The 21,042-nt window shown below is 36.2% G+C and overlaps 1 protein-coding gene across 1 annotated transcript in view; it reads right to left on the bottom strand.

Moving 5' to 3' along the window:
* Nucleotides 1–21,042, bottom strand: part of fras1.S (Fraser extracellular matrix complex subunit 1 S homeolog) — a gene marked incomplete at its 5' end in the record, with an annotated part of 329,350 nt that overhangs the window by 131,773 nt on the left and 176,535 nt on the right. Inside the window, 5 exons of the mRNA XM_041578095.1 lie at nucleotides 567–707; nucleotides 4,981–5,127; nucleotides 9,723–9,866; nucleotides 11,577–11,729; nucleotides 19,563–19,706. Of these exons, the coding sequence (XP_041434029.1) occupies nucleotides 567–707; nucleotides 4,981–5,127; nucleotides 9,723–9,866; nucleotides 11,577–11,729; nucleotides 19,563–19,706 (729 nt within the window). The remainder of the gene's footprint in view (nucleotides 1–566; nucleotides 708–4,980; nucleotides 5,128–9,722; nucleotides 9,867–11,576; nucleotides 11,730–19,562; nucleotides 19,707–21,042) is intronic.

The raw sequence follows: 21,042 nt of genomic DNA, 5'->3' as shown, positions 1-21,042 counted from the left end.
TGATACATTTGGGATTTTTGCAAAGGATGCTAAGGGGCAGATTTTGTACTTCAAATTTCGAAGTACAAAAAACTTTGAAATTCGACCATCGAATTAAAAAAACTTTCACGTAAAGACCTTTTCATCTCTCTCTCTATAAACAACTGATGTGTGATGGCTACTAGTGGCTTAGTATATGCAGTGCTAAAAATTATTTCCACAGTGAAAAGGATGACACCCTAAAAACATATAATCAGCAAATAATCAGCAAATAAGTTTTTAAAGAGACAGTATCGAATGGTCAAATATTCGAACGATTTTTACAATTTTTTTTTATAGAAGTCGAAGTAAATTCTAAGTCGTATTATCATATTCAATGGTCAAATTATCCAAAAAATTACCTAGAATTTCGAATTTTTTAACTTCGAAAATTCCCTCGAATTCACTTCGACCCTTAGTAAATCTGCCCCTTAATGTGCTGACTTGAGAATTAATAGTAATGACAGTTAAACAAGTGCAGGGTTACTATGGTATATTAAGAATTATACAACTATATGGCTGTTCTGTAACCTAAAAATGACACTTACCTCGACATGTCTCCCCATGTTTATAAAAGGCAGATGGGCAATGTTCTACACAGGCTCCAGCATGCAGAGTATAGTGTTCCATACACTGCAGACAGTCACTTTTCAGAGGCCCTTTGCAAGCATTACAACTCCAGTCACATTCTGTAGAAACAGGGAAAACAAAATTATATTTATTAGTCAATGCACATTAACAAGGCATTACCTTACACATGCCATTCCATGGATAAACAGTCACATAGCCCATAGCAATACCCAGAAAATGACTGCTTTCTAAACTAAGGTCTGTTGGGCTTAATAAAGTTGCTTGCACATAAATAGGAAAATAGCTACAAGATTGGGTACAGAGGGTGGTTGTTGATGGTACATTCTCTACTTCGAGTAAGGTTCTTAGTGGGTCCACTTTTATTTAACTGGTTCATGAATGACTGGGTAGCTAAGTGGCAAATGAGATTCAATTTTGATAAATGTAAAGTCATGTAAATGGAATGTAAAAAATATCCAAGCCCCTTATACCCTTAATGGGACTGCACTAGGCAAATCCATTATGGAAAAGGACCTTGGAGTCCTTGTAGATGATAAACTTGGCAGTCAGCAGCATCAAGGGCAAATAAGGTCTTGAGCTGTATTAAAAGGGGCATAGATTCACGGGAGGAGGGGGTTATTCTTCCAGTGTACAGAGCACTGGTAAGGCCGAACTAGAATATGCCATACAGTTTTAGTCTGCATCACTCAAACAGGACATTATTGTATTAGAGAGGGTGCAGAGAAGGGTGCAGAGAAGCTGGTAAAAGGTGTGGAAAATCTTAGCTATGAGAAAAAACTGGCCAAGTTGGGGTTGTTCACTCTGGAGGAGAGGAATTGTTCAGTTTAAAAATAAAAACTGGGTAAACAGATAGGCTGTGTAAAATAAAAAATGTAAAAAAAAAAAAAATGTAGTTAGTTAGCCAGAAATGTAATGTATAAAGGCTGGAGTGACTGGATATGTATAAAAACTTTATACATTACATTTTTGCCTAACTAACTATATTAGAAACATTTTTTATTTTGCACAGCCTATTTACCCTGTTTTTATTTTCACACTCAACTGTTCCTTTAAGGGGTGATATGATAACTATGTTATTTACCAGTAGTTCTTTCCAGCTGACATGAGATCACCCATTCTGAGAAGAAAGGCGGTTCTGTCTAAATATTCGGAAAGGGTTTTTTACAGTGTTTTTTACAGTGAGAGATGTGGAATTCTCTCCCTGAATCAGTTGTACTGGCTGATACATTGGATTGCTTTAAGAAGGGGCTGGACGGCTTTTTAGCAAGGGAGGGAATACAGGTTATCGAAGACAGCTCATAGTACAAGTTGATCGAGGAACTAGTCCGATTGCCATCTTGGAGTCAGGAAGGAATTTTTTCCCCCTCTGAGGCAAATTGGAGAGGCGTTAATTAAAAAAATTAATTTTTTTTGCCTTCCTCTGGAACTAGCTAGCAGTTAGGTAGGTGATATATAGATTTCAAAGGTTGAACTTGACGGAAGTGTGTCTTTTTTGAACCTTTCAACTATGCTACTACTTTGTTACTATGAAATGGATAAAAATAACTTTTGATTATTGATTTCTGTCTGTTAAAAGCAATAAATAAAAAATAGGCATCTCTGTTTATCACTTCCCTTCCACTAAGTCTTACAAAAACTGATATTTATCAACAAAACAAATCTTCATTTTTATACAGGTATTGGATTAGTTATCCAGAATGTACCGAGGTCCCCTAAAAAATCTAAACATTAATTAAACTAGGGATGCACTGAAGCTATTTTATTAAAATATAATATTTGATCAGATAAAATATGACTCCCCGTTACTTTTTCAAACACAAAAAATAGTTGAATCACAAACCTAAATAAATTTTGCCTGCACCTCACTCTCTTTTCTGTGCCCTCTAGGGTATTAAGTAAGAGACTTATTCTTATTCTCCACCAACGTCTTTGGTTGTGACTCATCACCATCACACACATAGGACTCAACACATATACACACAGCCAAAAGGTTTTAACAAACATTTGGGAATGTAAAAGTGGCCATAGACGTGCAGATTTACCTGCAATATCGGACAAGCTATAGGATGTCCCCATCTCCCGATCTGCCACTAGCCTTCAGTTTAAATAAAGTAGTAAAATAACAGATCAGCCGATATTCTGCCCCGACAGCAATCATACGAAAATTTATGTCCGACAAAGCTGGTGACAGTCTCCAACTGAAAATCGTCAGATCAGCAATACATGCAGAGATTAGTAATTTTCTAACCTGTCCAATCAACTGAACGACCGATCGGCAAGGCACGACAAATGTCGGGACACTCCACACATGGTTCGAAGATGGGATCTTTGCGTCTATGGCCAGCATAAGTGTAAAGTTACGTGCACACATTTTGTAACTGCACTGGGGGCATTATATAGCAGGAATCCAACACACTATTAGTTTTGAATTGTCAGTATAATTTTAAACCTCAAATCAAGTTAGAAATACAGATTTAAGTACCTTTTCCTTGAACCCTTAGACCAGTGTTTGTAATGAACACAAGTGCTACGAAATCTAACCCATCAAAAAAACAAACATAAACTAACAAAAGCTGCATGAACGTAGATACTTTTCTGCCCCTCAACACTGTATGTGTGTGCCATAAAGCATAAATATTTAATATTCTTGTGTTAATAGCAATACAAAGTTGTGTTTGCTCCACTGGAGATGAAAAATTTGAAGATTGTAATTCAAAAGAGAAATAGACCAAAGGATAGTTTTTCAAGAAAACAATAAAAAAGTGTACTCTGAACTCCTTTGGCTTTGCACATCCTTATTACCCTCTACTGATTGATTCTGCAGAAAGCATTCTCTCCTGGTGGAGAACAGACCTTTTTTTTATTCTATTGTTCGTGCAACGCTTCAAACTATACAAGCCAGTTAGCAATTATAGCAGAAAGGAGAATTCAAAAGCTGTCTAGCTCTCCTGCGGTCAGAATTCTATGCATTCCGAAAAGATGGAGGGGAAGATACTGAAATTAAGAATATCAGTCATAGAATCAAGATTTATTTATGACTTCAATACAGAAAATAATGAGAGTTATGTTATTTACAGCATTCAAGGTGCCAAGGCAGATGGAATGCTTATGCCTTTTAGCACAGGCTGATAGTATTTGCCTAGTTAGGTCATCTACCCACCTTGTTTTGACTAGAGTTAGCTAGGAAAAATGTGCAGAGGTAAGACTTCATTTGTAATGCTTAACAGCATGTAAGTGCATATCATCTTCAGTTTCTTCTCTCATAAACACATGGTAAATTGTGAGGCATAGCATACTTTGAACATACAATCCTTTATCATTAACCTTCTTCTGCCCACCTGCCTTAGGTTTGCTTTTGTGGGGCTGGGGGCTCAGTTATTGTTTTATATAATATTATATGTCCCTTTGTACAGACCAAACTCATCAACAATGGGCTGTCTCCATCAACATGTATATTTATGAGTTTGACTGCCATGTAGGGGCCTTGTCATACTTTTACCCCTTTTTATTAAATCATTTATATAAAAACATTTAACAGTGCTTTGTTATTTTATCATAGTACAGGTTAGAGTACTTCTATTAAAACAAACAAAAAAAGTGCAGTTAACAAAGATTTCAAAGAATTTTTAATGTTGCTATATTTCTTTTGACACATGCTCTGATCTAGTGTTATTATATAGAATCTTGTCAATAAAGAAATACAACAGTGTAGAAGCAACTGAAATTAAAATTAAAAATAAAAATAAGCATTGGCAGACACTCAGAGAGCAAAACCTGTGCTGTTCTGTCATAGCATTTTCTGTTCGGTGCAAGGTGCATAGCACAGCAATGCCTATAACTATGCTTTATGTTGTAACCATCATTTAACATAATTATATACGTTTAAAGCAACTCTTCATTATTTAAAAAGCTGTATTTTTCCTACTGTTATGTAGTCAAAGCTGCCTTAACCTGGTATTAATTTGGTACAGGGACCAACATGAGGGTGACCTGTCTGTAGTGAGTCTAGGGAACAATATGCAAGTAAAGCAACCTAATATTTCTTTTGAAAACAAGAAATAGTCCACAGTTTGATAAGAAAAAATGTTTATGAACTTTGAAAAGCTCTTTAAATACCAATGCCATCTAAGGTAAAACACAACTACATATTTCTATATGGGAGGAACTATTAAGACTTTTTCCCAATTGTCCTACATAGTGTGCATTACAGAGCACCACTGGTTGTGTGTGCAATGAGCTTCTTTTATAACAATAAACCTGAATTTGTTAATTTGATCCTGATGTGGAGACATATATTTGACTTTTCTATGGTTAAACGTATACATTAAAATATACTAAAATTACATCATCTACTGGCTTCATAAAGTTTACCTTTGCAGGTTCCACTGGTGTAGTCAAGATAATACTGCTGAGTGCAACTTTCATACAGGCATTCCCCAAAAAGAAGCACTTTGGTTGGATCTTTGCAAGAAGTACAACTCCTTTCTGAGTCACAGGTTAAACACTGACTGTTACATGCTGTGTAGGGAAAAATAATATCTTTTTTACCAGCAGTGCTTACAAGTTCAATAATTTAAATTCCACTTCACATAAAGCATTTAGTGAAACAAGTGAATTAAAATTACTTTGACACTCCTAGTGTGGAAAAAGTAATTTACTACTCTATACAGTAATTACTACTCTATACAGTAGATCATTTTAAATGGAAGTGATCAAATTAGACTTACTGTATATACTGAACTAGCACATGTTATACAGTTGTTACTATTGGATATTCTTAATGTATATAGCATGTTACAAATTAATTTGATGTAGTTCTCCCAGTTACATCATCTGGGAATCTGCTCAGGGTGCCCATTCCTCTTGCTATATCCTTTCTAAATGTTCATGTTGGCCTCACACTCCTAGTTTTAATCTCTATGACCCTCTATTTTTTACATTGCTGATGAATGTGTTTCATAGACCGGTTAGGTATCACATTTAATGATGATCAAGTAGCAGAAAAACTAGACTGCTACAGGTAGGATGGTTCCGATATGGTGACTTAATCTGTGCAAAGTTTAATTATTTTAAACTGTGATTTTCTTTTAGGCAATTTGACACTTTTATGCATGAGAAAAACCTTATTCATTTCATTATGATTTCATTGTTAGCCTACATACCCAACAAATCTATCTGATTTACTTTAAAGATTGTGATGATATATTGATTTTATGATATAATGATTTATATTGAGCAATAAAGGAATCTCATGCCACTTAGTAATTCATTAATATTTCCATTAGAGAGCCAGTGAAGCCAAACACACGATGAAGACATGATTACATTCTCTAGCCATAGAGGAACTAAAACACCATGAAATACTGGACATGTTAGCACTTCTGTATTTTTGCATTCCTTGAATTAATTGCAATAGCTCCCCTTCATTTAAATGGCTTACCAGCAAATACAAATACCAACCCCTGGTATCTTTAAGATGATAGATGGGTAGATAGATTGATAGATAGATAGAGAGAGAGAGAGAGAGCGAGAGAGAGCGAGAGAGAGATAGACAGGCAGACAGACAGAGTTTGCTTAGATAAAACAGTGGGGTTGTTTGTACAGCAACAATGGCTGATCTCACTAATAGGAATAAACACAGCTATCCTGTACTATTTTTCTGAACTATGGAACACTTAAAATCACTGCAAATCATATAAAGTCTAATAAGGGATACTGTATATTTAAGCTCAAAACATAGAAAGAAATTGCCAGTGCTCGGTTTAACTCTTGCTGTGTCATTGCTGCTATAAACACCATTGTGCCAACACTCGGCCTAACCCACATTCTGGAGGTGACCATCTGCTATAAATGATAAAAAAGCCAATATTTCTACACAAAGAAAAAGAGAAAAATTGCCAGCAAACGGTTTGCCTTTAAAAATAATTTTTACAAAAAATGAGGTGTTAGTACCATACTTTGCCCAGAATATGTAAGCTCACATGCCATGTCAAGGACCCTCATTGTACGTGAATCCTACACTATTTATGAGTTAAGGGGAAGTGCACTATGGTCTTATTACTCAGTCACATTGGTTGCTGGGGGATTTTAAATGCACTACAAACGTACCATGCTCATAAATACTATATTTAAGCTGTCGAGTGTATTTCTCATAAACTCTGCCTCTTAGGCCCTGTGGGTTGCTGCCTAAAATAGTAACTGAAAAGAATAAAATGTTATGTCCTGGAAACAGGCACACATGCTTTTTTTTTCCTCAGCATCTGCATCTTTGTTAAGTACATTACACTTCTATTCTGTAGAGCCGGACAAAATGTAAGACTTATCTGATATTCTGAGCATCATTTTAAGCTAAATATGTTTAGTATGCGTAAGCAATCCTTTTATGTTAAACCTGGAATTTTTTAAGCTTTCTCATTCAAGGCTTGTTTTAAGAAGATGAATCACCGAGGTGAAGCAGAGGGTATTAAAGACACACACACCTCATTGTATACATCTAAAATTGGCAGGCAAAAACATAAAACATAAAGAATAAGATAAATTCTGGTCAGTAAAATACTAAAAGCCTGTGTGGAGGGTTTTAAAATGGTATCCTTCCTCCACTATGAAGGTAGGATACCGTTTTTAAACCGTCCATACCTAGTGCTCCTGCAAATATGAATATCGGAATCTAAAAGTGTCCATACACAGGCAGATTCATTCTGCCGATTCGGGCCCTTTAGACTGATTCAGCAGTTTATTTGCCCATGTATGGGGACCTCCAATGGACCCACCCGACAGATAACTGTCCAAAAATTGGTCAGATGTTTATCAGGCATATTTGATTTTCCCTTTGGATTGCATTGGTTAGTTAATTTACTCATTGCTCCCTAGGGATGTACCCTTCTAATCATCATCGGGAAAAAAAAACACTGTTGCAGACAGAAAATAAATTTATTCTAGAATTTCTAAGCTAGATCAGGTATCCAGAACCAATATTAAAAATTGCAGATCCTAGCAAGGATTGTGTGTGGTCATTTTCTATTAAAACCAATCTTGTAAGATGAGCAGAACATATACAAAAGCATTTAGAATGACGGGGTTTTTTTTTCACAATTTGGAATATTAGGAAAACTGTTTTTCCTGAAGATTTCTTTTCATTTGAGATTAAAAGTGCTTTGTAGATTATTTTAGGGCACTTGCTTTGAGCAGCTTCAAAAAACCACTCACGTTTATCTTCAAACACAAGGTAAATACAATTATCACGTCCTGCCTCTGTTAACCTAAATCTTTCCTGTAATTGGCTACTCATAACAGAAGTCTTGGTTTGTCTTTCAACATGATTATCTCTACCTGTTCCTCTTGAATGCATACCTGACATTTCTCACTGATAACCTAAAGTTATTTGATATTTTGGAACAAATTAGCCATGGAATGACACTAATTTGATAAATGCAGATGCAGATAAATGTTTGTTTTTTTAAGAATAACTGAACAAATGCCTTATGGAAATGATACAGTTGCTGCTTAATTTTTTAATAAGTACACTGCAAGCATTTAGGGCGCACAATTTCCTTGTTCAGATAAACACGAACTCGAGACAAAGAAATCCCTGCATCACTGATCCTCTGCCTAGTTATACGATAATGCGAAAATGCTTATTCAGTTATTCTGGTTTCAGATCTGTCTTTACATTTCCAGCCATTATGGCTACATTGCTCCACAAATTGTGAGCCAAAATGTTCAATACGGGATTATAGTCTTTTAATCCCTCTCATTACTACATTAGACAGCTATGGTTGATGATGGCTACTTAGGCCCGTATGACCACTGGTTAAATGGATTTACCAACATCTCTGCTCATTTGGACACAAATATACAGTAAGATGACTTTCCTTTTAGTAAGTTTAGTGTTATGTGGATGCTTCCTATAACCATATTAGTTGTTCATGCTTCAGATACAGTACTTGGTTGAGGGTTGTGAGCAGTAATCTGGGGGTACAGACTTGTTGCTAAAATGGCACACTGAAGTCACAGGACAGTTGTAAATTTATAACTGGACTGATATCCTTCCACACATCTGTTAACAGACTGTCAAAACTATTTTAGTACTCTCTCTAGTACTGATATTGAGATGAAGCTGTTTTTTGTTTTTGGTATTGTCCAGCTAATAAGAATGAATAAACTCTGGTTTAGTCACTATAATCACAAGTCAGAAATATTGCTCTTGCGTTTATTGCTAATTTTTGAAATACAACAAATGACACTTACACGGTTTAATGTTTTAGAATAGTGATTAGCATCAGGTAACCTATATAGGTTATGTTCTGTCCCCAAAGAAACTCAGATAAATAAGTGAAAAGCTTTTAACTCAGTCCTCATGTCTGGTCCATGTTCACTTTTATATTGCTCTCCCGGTATTGACCTCGGCTGGTTTTTCGACTTTTGTGCATCCTGACCATTGGCCTGTTCCTGATACTCTCTGTCTGCAATCTGCACTTGACTTTTGGCATGAACCTGAACTTTTTTTTTGCTGCCTTTACATCTCTCTGCAGAGGTTGTGCACTTTTTTCTGTATTTAAATGTTGGCTTCTGTCCTTCAAACCTTACAGTATGTGCAATTGGGTAATCATAACTAGAAAACTGCCATTATAAAAAATAAGGGCAACCCCCTGGGATCGAAGGATTTATGGTGCACACAAACAAACCAAACAAACCATCCATGTTAGGTCACATGAGCAAATTAACAGACAGAGTTCTGTCTTTTACATCCACACTTCTTCCTGTTACAGTTAGAGCTGTGTTATTTCTGGTCAGGTGATCTCTGAGGCAGCATAGAGATCATCACAAAATGGTAGTTCAAGGCAAGAGATGTAAAAGGGCAATATTTACTTAAATATATATATATCAGTTTGGTAAGATTCTTTAATATGCCAATTCATTTGATATAAACTATATGTTGCTTAAGTATTCATTTTGGGGGTATAATTTTCCTTTAAGTGAGTTTTTTTAAGCAAATTCAAGCTTAGTGAGTTTTCACATTTAAAAATAAAAATTAAAAATTCACACATTCCTATTTTGATACATAAGCATCAGTATTTGATAGAAAAAAAGATTAATTTAGTGAAGGTACAAACCTTTGCAGACCTGCCCATCTCTATAATAACCTTGGAAACAGCTTTGTACGCACATGCTATTGTAAGACAGAACAAGACCATCCTCACAGGAAGTACAGAAATCCATCCCTGGTCCACTGCAGGTTTTGCAGGAGAAGTTGCATCCTATGGAGAAAACAGTCAAATTAATGGAGTGTACTTAAAGCAAATTGTATTTTTTTTGGTTCAAGCTATTAAGGAACAATATTTACTAAAGTCTTGCAGGTATAAAGTCTGACCACCACCATAGTTATCAAGGAAAAGATCCCACTGAAACCAATTAAATTTATCTGTGCTCATCACCGTGTACATTTTCATGTCCAGGAGAAATACACATAGTCAAATCCTTTCTGCTTCACACTATTCTTTTTTTTTTTTTTTTCCTCGTTTATCGATGTCAGCTTACAAACTGACCCCAAATAATAACATTTGCTAGGAATCTTCACTTACAATGTTGTGTACTGTACTATTAATACATTATATTTTTGGATGTGGATTCTCTGCAAGAAACACAAATGAAGGCACGATGTGCCAACTACACTTCAGTATTGACAGTTTTTTTAGCAGTCAGCATATAATGAAATTTGTATTCTAAAAGAAGCAATATATTGTCTTAATACATTGTATTGTTCTTTTTCTAGTATTTTCACGCCCATGCATTGCAGTGTAATGTTGAGATTCTTTTGCACAGACTATATAGCATGTCCTTGCCTGTCAGAGCTGAGCACAGATCACAGCCAGTGCAAGGGCAGAAGTGCATGAATAAGTGAAAGAGTTTAAAATATACATTTGGTGAGGAGTAAGGAGTGTAAAATAAATGATGTTTAAATAGTAAAGGAGTATTTTTATATTGGGTATCCAATGTGTCCATTTGCTTAGTGACTGTGTGACTTCAAGTCTATTTCAGTAAAATTATATTAGTAAAATGGACTGCAACTGAACTTATATGAACATAGAGGCTGATTCTCTAGTGATTCTTAATCAAGCAATAACAATGAACAATAGTTATTAAATAAAAGTAGATCCAAAATAATCAGATCAATTTGTAATAGATGGATAGAACTGTATTATCTTCAATCAATACTGATAGTGAACAAATCCAATGCAGAAAAATACAATTTAATTATAAAAACTGGCCATAACCTTCTATGGAATTCAGTACCTCAAACCAGTAGATTTTTTTTGGGGGTCTGAGCTATTAAATCCATAGTAGGTCTGTTAAGATATGTTAAATACAGATTCTGATCAAATTGATAAAGTTGGACTGTTGATTATTTTAAATTATTTTCAAAATTTCAATATTTTCAATATGTGCCTCGGATGTCTGCAATAAATTGAGGAAAATATATTCTTTTTCTAACACCCTCAGTTTTCAAAGATTTAATTTTAGGGGCAGATTTATCAAAGGTCGAATTGAATTTTAGAATTAAAAAACGTCGAATTTCGAAGTAATTTTTGGGTACTTCGAATTGAAAAATCGAAGTACTGTCTCTTTAAAAAACTTCGACTTTGACACTTCGCCACCTTAAACCTGCCGAATTGCAATGTTAGCCTATGGGGACCTCCTAGAACCTATAGCCAACATTTGGCTACGTTTTTAGAAGTCTAAGTTTTTTTTTTGAAAATCGTTCATTCGATCGATTAAATCGTTCGATTCAAACGATTTCTACGATCAATCGAACAATTGTAATTCGATCGCAAACAGCTAAATTTAAACAAAAAAAACTTTGACTATCGAATTTTTCAATTTGATGGTCGAATTTCGAAGTTTTAGCACTTCGAAATTCGACCCTTGATAAATCTGTTTATTTCTTGGCAACATTACAACCCACTTACGTTTACAGTTTCTTCCCTCTGTATAAAATCCAGCTGGACACTCAGATACACATCGATCTTCAAGAAAGTAGTATTGAGAATACTGGCACTTCAAGCAAACACTGCCTGTGTCTTGTAGGTTTGTAACACAATATTGACACTGAGGCTGACAATCTAAAAAAATGAATGAATGAATGTTATAGTATTTTTAAAATACTTACATTTTTTTTTACCGGTTTACATCACATAGTAATATCAGCTACTGTATTTGCTGCTTAATTGTTTTCCCATAGAACCACTGACTCCTCAATAGAGAACAATAAAGTCTGTTTCTACCCAGCAACCAAGAAGCAGCTACAGGTATGGGATCCGTTATCTAGAAAGCTCAGACTTACAGAAAGGCTATCCCCCTTAGACCTCATTTTTATCCAAATAATCCAAATTTCCTTTTTCTTAAAGGAAAACTATACCCCACATACAATGTAGGTCTCTAAAACGATATATCACAAAACAGCTCAAATGTAAAACCCTGCTTTATGCAAATAAACCATTTTCATAATAATACTATTTTATTAGTATGTGCCATTGGGTAATCCTAAATAGAAAATTGCCATTTTAAAAAATAAGGGCCGCCCCCTGGGATCGTAGGATTCACGGTGCACACAAATAAACCAAACATGTTAGGTCACATGAGCCAATTAAAAGACAGAGTTCTGTCTTTTGCTCCCTCACTTCTTCTTGTTGTAGTATTTCTGGTCAGGTGATCTCTGAGGCAGGACAGAGACCATCACGAAATGGTGGTTCAAGGCAAGAGATGTAGATTGCCAATATTTACTTACAAATATATACCAGTTTGGTAAGATTCTTTAATATGCCACTTAATTTAAAATAAACTATATGTTGCTTAAGCATTCAATTTGGAGGTATAGTTTTCCTTTAATAAAAAAGTACATTGTACTTCATCCAAACTATATAATTAATCCTTATAGAAAGCAAAACCTAATGGGTTAATTTAAGGTTTACATTTTCTAGTAGGCGTAAGGTATGAAGATCCATACTACGGAAAGATCCATTATCTGGATAACCCCAGGTCCTGAGCATTCTGGATTATAGTTCCCATGCCTGTACTCAGTAACGTAACAACCCATAATATGTCATGCAATTCTGAACAATCAGGCATCCAAATGCATTTGCACTTCTATACCATGTGCACTACTTGGAAAAAGCTATTTCAAAAAGATGGACACCACATTTGCACCAGCCAGACTCAAGTTTTGTTTTAAGTACTCTGGCACACTGGGTTTTTCCCTTCTGCTGCACTCTCAGGGAGAACATAGCAGTCTAAATGCCCTACACTATTGTAGCAACTTGCCATTACTTTAAATAGGAAATGCACAACCTACAGATATATATGCAGAAAGATGTTGCTTGAGTCTGCCATAGGAAGTGCGTTTCCCATTCAAGTGAAAAGAAAAGTAGCCCCTAGCTACACTTGGTTTGTTGGTAGATATAAACCGTCTTTCCCTAACAAGTAATCTTATTATTCCACTTCATGTTCGCTGATAACTGAGTCTCTGAACTATAAAATATATATTGGGTTTTGTTACTTTCATTGTGGAGAAAGTTTTCTGCTAAAACAGTCCTCAGAACAATCATAATGTCAGCTTACCCTACAATATGCCAACCATTTGGAAATTTAAAATTATGTTTTACATAAAAGATCTACCTGTGACTTTAGAAACATTGGTTAACCCCACCAAATAGTTAATCTCCTTCCAGTGTCGGACTGGCCCGGCGGGAGACGGGGAAAAAACCCGGTGGGCCCCGACCCTTAATGGGCCCCCGCCAGGCCAGACCCCTCTCCTGACAAGTTTGTTTAAAAAAAAAAAATATTTCTATTGGCGCCGTGCTGCGCCATCTGCGCATGCGCGCAGCGACATTCATACAGAGCCCTGAGCGGCGCCTTTCAAGCAGGAGCGTAGAGCCGCGCCATCACGCAGGCGTGTAGTGCGCATCACGGTAGGGGGGGTCAGGGGGCCCTGGACAGCAGTAAAGGTGGGCCCCCGGCCCCCCAGTCCGACCCTGTCTCCTTCTATACTGTGTGCACCCGGTTATGGTTGTTCATTTGGTATACCTATGTATAAGATGGCCACATAATAATAATCAATGTGCATTATTGTGAAAACACTTAGGGGCAAATTCCCCAAGCGGCGCAAATTCGCTAGCGACTGCTTCGCCCACTTCACAACACTTCATCGGGCGTAAATTCTTCTGGACAACACTAATTCCCTAAAATGCAAAGTTGCATCCAGGGCGGCAAATGCTGGCGAAGTTGCGCTAGTGTTACTTCGCCAAGCAAAGCGAAGTTGCACTAGTGTTACTTTGCCAGGCAAAGCAAAGTTGCGCTAGCGTTGGCTAATTTGCATACTATGTGAAGTGAAAGTTGAATGGACGTATATGTTGCAGCAAATACATTACATTACACAAGGCCAGGGAACCTTACTAAAATAAAATAAAGTTGTTATAATGCCCTACACATGAGCCCAGTGTATAGTGTACAGGTATGTGCCATATGTTAGGAAATGTAGGGGAGAACCCTTGAACCCAAAAAAAATGGCCTATGCAATCCATTGCACTTCGCCTGGTCTGAGGTGGCGAAGGCAAGTCTGGCGCAAGAGGTAATGTTCAGTAAAATCCACATCCACTGAATTTGCGGAGTTACATTCATTCACTAGAACAAAAATTTGCCTGGTGTTAGATTGCGAAGCAATGCTAGCGTCTATCCTCACTAGCGTTAGTCAATTCGCAGTTTAGGGAATCTGCCCCTTAGATGTGTCTAAAGTCACTTGCAGCTTATAGTTAAAATTAACATAATTATAATAGTATTTATAGGAACATATATATGTGTGTGTGTGTGGTCTATTTTTATTGTAAATAATGGGTATATATAACATAAGATTGTTATGAGAGAAATGGCAACGACAGAACGTTATCCAATAAAAATAAATGCTAATTTATCTTTAGATCTTTGGCCTCTAATTTCCCAATTTAAAACAAAAGCCAACTCTGGAGAAGAAAATACAATTCGCATAAACTTTACTAGGAAACTGGTTAGGATTCTCTCTCTAATCTTAAACTTAAAGGGGTTGTTCACCTTTAAATTAACATAGTAATTTTCTGAGACAATTTTCAATTGGATTTCATTACTTTTTGCATTGTTTAGCTTTTTTTTCAGCAGCAATTTGGTTGCCAGGGACCAAATTACCCTAGCAACCATGCACTGATTTGAATGAAAGACTGGAATATGAATAGGCGAGGGCCTGAAAAGAAAGACATTGGTTATATATGAAAAGGATAAGGTAGAAAAATAGCAACAGTGGTTTTCTTTCTTTATTATTCAGTTAAGTAGGGATGCCATATGCTTTTGCACTTTAGACTTTTTGAGTCACCTCTAAATTATAAAGTACTCCAGCTTCTACAAAAAAAAAAGAAAAAATATGCGCACACATTTCAACACGCTCTTCCACTGGCAGTCATAAAAATAGGCTGTAATATACATCATCAGGAACTGAATGTGAGAAGGTTCTGCTTCCAAAGGCAGACAATTATATTTTTATAGCATTTAGAGAGCACATTAACATTTTCCCAGCCTGGTGCTTGCTTCAGTAAGTATCTACAGAAAGATGAAACATCCACTATATCCACTATAATTCATATTTTTATTGTATTGTAATCTGCTTTGCTACCAAGTAGACATATTGCTGTAGTCATATCATACGTAAATGAAAAGTACCTAATGAGGGAAATGATCAAGTCTAGTGACTTCCTTGCTAGCTACAGTAAACAAGTATGGAGTCAGACCAGAGGAAGGCTCTAGAAGGAAGATAGTTATCCTTCCCTACAGCCTGAGCAAATCAAAAAATAAAGTTTTATAGAATATGAGAGTGATTGTTGTGGAGAAAGGTTTCTCTGATATAGCCGAAGTGCAAAATGAATAATACTGAGCATAACTCTACTATTGATTTGTTTACTTCAAAAAAAATGATTTTCAAACAAGATTTAATGTGACTTTAAAGATACAGTCGCTGGGAAGGAGCCTCTTTGGGAAACAGTGCTCGTTTTTGTGATGAGAGGAAAAGTAAAAGATGAAGTGAAGAAAACCTCCGAAGGCAATCAATAGTACTGAGCTGGTTTGCCCAGGTGGCAATTTGTGGCTAAAAATCTGCTGCATTAACAAAACATAAAGACTGGGGACGATCAAGTTTTATTTTTGCCCAGTTCAGTTTATTAGCCACCAAGGCCTACACAGCATTCTCAAACATGGCTGCTGCATTCTCAATGAATATATTATGTATACTCTATGTCCTGTTATTAATTATAGGTCCACAGTATACAACATGCAGTAAATAACATAGCATCACAATCATGCAACTTAAAGACCTGCAATATATATATAAAAAAGGGCAAAATGAATAAGGTATAATTATGAGTACTTACACTAAATAATCAATTCATTTGCAGAATAATTTAGTTGTATCAATCACAGTAATTCCTTCAAACTAGTATTACCATTTTTCCACATCTGACAATTGTACTCACATAATAAATTTATGACACTCATACTCATATTTTCAATTTGAAGGTAAAGCCTGTACTAACACTAAACACCTTTACTTTATAATTTACCATGACAGTTTTGACAGGAAACATCTCCTTGCTTCAACAAATGATATTACACCCCCCCCAAAAAAATCCTGATGTTTGTCACATAAGTGAATAATATATACCTCACACTATTATAGGCAAAACCACATGAGGAAATATGGAGCTGAAATTGCACCAAGGTAAAAGGGGAACCAAGGTAAAAGGGGAACCATAGGCCTATGATTAAAGAAATTGAATCCCAAAACGCATAGGGTGTGAGATCCTTGTAGGAGTTGCAATAAACCTGCTATCTCGTTGAACGGAGTGCTGTCCACTTTTTTGTTTTTTAGAGTGAAAAACGTGGTGGGGAAGCTGCGGACTGAGCACCCAACAAGGAGGTATTGGAACAGCCAATGGGAGGGTAAGCTTTGAGCGGTCTATTTGGTGTGAGATTATAGGTCATGTTGGTCATTTTTTAAATGATGTGTTCATTTTAAAACATGCTGCATTAGCATAAATTACAGATTAATGTAGTAGTACTAATTATTAACAAAGATAGGTACAACAATAATTACTTGTTCTGTCCTGAAGTAAAGTATGTTTTGATATAGTATACACAGATTAAATAAATCTTTTAATATGAGACTCAATGACAAAGCAGAAAACTGTTTTTCAAATGGTCCTTTTTATTAGGGCTCCAATCCCCTGAACATTTAGGTTCATAGTCAGTGGCGTAACTAGATATTACTGGGCCCCACAGCAAATTATTTTTCACGCCCCCAAAATGTCTAGAGGTTGACTTGTTTTAACAATATTTATTAAAACTGTATATGAATTAGGGCCTCATGGGGCCCCTATACCTCCTATGCCCCCCTTCAGCCACAGGGTCTGCTAGTTACGCCTCTGCTCATAATGGAGCACCAGAATTTGGACTGTGACATAATATGTGCAGGGGAAAGAACAGCAGAAATTTACAATTTAAATCTTGAAGTCTGACAAATTAGTACAATAAACAGAATTCCAATATATTATAGCTGGATTTCAGTGTCTAGTGATTTCCTTGAGGTTATTTTTGACAAACACATTCATTTAAAGTAGCATGTGCATAATTACAGGTGGGCAGAAGGGTAGAGCGTCCCATGGGGCCCTAAGTAATGAGCATTTTAGTACAACAGTTTTGAGGGCCCTACAGTTTAATTTGATGTGGGACCATTTACATGCAATTTCAGTTACACCACAGAACAACCTCTTAACCTTTCTCCAGACTTTACAAAAAGATGCTCTGGGGCACTATAGGGGAAGCAGACCCATGAGCTATAAAGGGGTAGGGAGTAAAGAAAGACACATAATATCTGACCCAGGAGATTGCACAGCAGACTTAAAAAAAACAGTATCATATACCTTAAGGAAGTATGTGAAAGAAGCATTCTTGGAAATGTTGCTCTAGTTAGTCAATGAATGTGATATAATTTGTGCAGTTGGCAGACCACAGCACATTATTCAGCAAGGTTGTTATTCTAATATGTTACTTTGAATGCATATTGCTGGAAAGCTTGTACCATAATACACATTCCAAATCAGGCAGCAGACCAGAGCCCTGTGGGAGTTATATATAAAAACTACTGTACTATATATGTATAAAATGAATTGTTATATAATATATAACAATATATTGTGCTTCTCCAGCTGCGATTGAACTGTGGTCCCACTTTTTTATAGTCAAAGAGGGTTGCTGAATGAACATCCCAGAAATTGCCGTTTAAACTCAACTGAAGGGTTGCTGAATGAACATCCTTGATTTATGTAATCTCTCCCAACCCATTTAAATGAGGGTTTTTGCCTTTCTGAATTGCCTCCAGTTCTGAAGAAAATGTACAACGTGTACCTGTACAACAAACTGTACAACAAACAGCTGCTAAATGTTTAACATTGTGGTTTAAAAACAGCTGTAAGTTCATTTATTATTTACATCTTTCTAAGCCTAAGAATGGGTGTTACACAGGTTCCCTATTACTGCTTTGTTATCCTTTTTAATATAGGCAGCTCAGAGATGTTTCTATAATAACACACATGCAAATGTGGAAGATTTACGGAACAGATGGAGTCAGGCACCTGCTAACCTTTTCTTATCTTTCCTTAGTGATGGTTGTATCTTTAGGCTATTAACATGACATAAGAAAAGTAATAAGCTTTTATATACTAGCTGACTTCATAATATTATTTTTATGACCTGTAGTGCTTATAATGGAAACACTAGGAAACTATTACTAGCTAACAGCTTGGTTATTTTATACACCCTGGAATATTGCATGGAAATACAATTTTTTTTAGCAAGTATACAAGATAATTTTTTAATATATATCTTCCAGTAAAAATCACTGCATATAAAAATAAATATATAAAGCTTGTATGTTTTCCTCCAAGCAAACAAATGTGATGTTTAAATGTGATAAGGACCTTTAACTAAACTAAAGCTTAACTAAAAATGTAGGGTGCAAATGTTGTATATTATGTTTTGGGCTTCTGTAGCAATCCAAGTGAACCACAGTACTTTAGCAGGTAAGATCTGTGCCTCCAAAGATGCCTCAGGAACTTCCCATCTTCTTTTCTGCTCATTCACTGCACATGCTCTGTACTGCTGTGCTTAGGGACTGACGCAGTATATACAGTACACATAGGAGTATATTTATCAAAGAGTGAAGTTAAAGATTACGACAGTCTGCGAGAGTGAAATGCCACCACCCTCCATTGATTTCTATGGGATTTTGAAAGGTGTATTTATCAAAGGATGAACTTTCACTTTCACCCATTGATAAATACAGTACTCTTTTAAAAATCGGATAGTAATGAATGGAGAGTGGCAGAATTTCACTCTAGAGGACTGTGGCGACCTTTAACTTCACTCTTTGATAAATATACCCCATAGAATTTCAATGTTACAGTATAAGGCTAATTATTAATTAATACAGATAATTAATACATGGCAGCACAGAAATCAGTGCATCGAGCATCAGAATTGAATAGTCAGCCTTGTAGCATCAGCTTATATTATAGGCCAATCTTTTTAACAGTGTAGATTTGTTCCCTTTCCCTGTCAATGGCATAAAATATACAGTATATCATTGTCAAGAAATTACATGATCAGCAATATAGATTCTATGTTTAAAGGTTCTATTAAAGTTTACTGGAAGAGTGTGCTGCTGGTAATGAGCTATCCCAGAGTGTTGGGTTAACACCAGACAAAGCATGTTATAATATTCTGTGGGTTCTCCAAAAAGAAAGATTTTGTGTAAATGTGTTCCCCAAATCACAGGAAACTGAGTTTTTCTAAAGCCCTTCATTTATTCATTCATCTTTACTTACCCACACAATAACCCACTAGGCTGAGGTACTGCCCATCTGTACAGTGGGTTTTGCAGCTTCCATCACTAAGAACAGCATGTGGATGGCAGGTCTGGCAGTCTGCATCAGAAGGCCCACTGCATTCCTTGCAAGATGGATGACATACTGTATAGAAACCCATTAATAACAAAGTAAGGAAAGAGGTATCCATGCTTAAAGGAGAAGGAAAGCTACAGAGGCATTTTATTGCCAATAGATTAGCTGCAATAGTGCAAGCTAGAATGCTATATTTATTCTGTAAAATGTTTTACCATACCTGAGTAAACAGCTCTAGAAACTCTCTGTTTGTTTAGAATAGGAGCTGCAGTATTAATGTGGTGTGACATCACTTCCTGCCTGAGTCTCTCCCTGCTCTGGGCTCAGATTACAGTAGAGAAGGGAGGGGTGGGGGAGAGGAGCAAACTGAGCATGCTCTTGCCCAGGGCAATGAGGTTTAAGCTGAAGGCAGGAAGTCTGATACAGAAGCCCATGTGTACACAATAGAAGGAAAGAAATGCAGTGTCTCTTTTGACAGGGGACTCAGAGCAACATCACTTTGGGGGTTTACTGATATATTTAGATGGACCTTTCTGATAAGGCTTACTTAGTTTTAACCTTTCCTTCTCCTTTAATATATACAATTCATCTATGATGAAACAGAAGGTTGTTGAACACACAGCACTTAAAGACCTAAAATGCACGAAACGTCATATGTGCATAACTACCAAATACTAGTTATCAACAGCCATGCTCAACCCCAGCACCCTGCAAGAGTACTAAGGACTGACTGCTTGCTGGGAAGGAAAATACAGGTATGTTATACAGGGCCTGTTATCGAGAATGCTCGGACCTGGGGTTTTCCGGAGAACGCGTCTTTCCATATTTTTTTTTATATCTTCATACATTAAAGGGCAGACTAATCAAGGGTCGAATTTCGAAGTACAAAAAACTTTGAAATTCGACCATTGAATTGAAAAACTTAGAATTTGAAGTTTTTTCACCGAATTTGGCAATCCTAAGATCGAATAAAAATCGTTCAAACCGAATGATTCGAATGATTTCAGTGTACGATCTAAGGATATTTATTCGATGTGTAAAGACTTTAAAAAAGTTTTCAGAAGGTCCCCATAGGCTAACAAAGCAATTCAGCAGGTTTAATTGGGCAAAGTATTGAAGTCGAAGTTTTTTTAAAGAGCCAGTATATCGATTATCAAACGGTCGAATATTCAAAAGATTTTTACTTTGAATCGAAGTCGAAGTAAATTCAAAGTCGTAGTATCCTATTCAATGGTCGAAGTATTCAAAAAAATTACTTCGAATGTAAATTTCTTTTTACTTCAAAAATTCCCTCGAATTCACTTCGACCCTTCATAAATCTGCCCCTAAGTCTATTGATAATCATTTAAACATTAAATAAACATTAAAAGAAGGTCCCTATAGGCTAACAAAGCAATTCGGCAGG

Source organism: Xenopus laevis, chromosome 1S, assembly GCF_017654675.1.
Source record: "Xenopus laevis strain J_2021 chromosome 1S, Xenopus_laevis_v10.1, whole genome shotgun sequence".
Lineage (NCBI taxonomy): Eukaryota > Metazoa > Chordata > Amphibia > Anura > Pipidae > Xenopus > Xenopus laevis.
The sequence above is the reverse complement of the archived record's forward strand: the minus strand, read 5'-3'. Positions and strand labels throughout refer to the sequence as shown.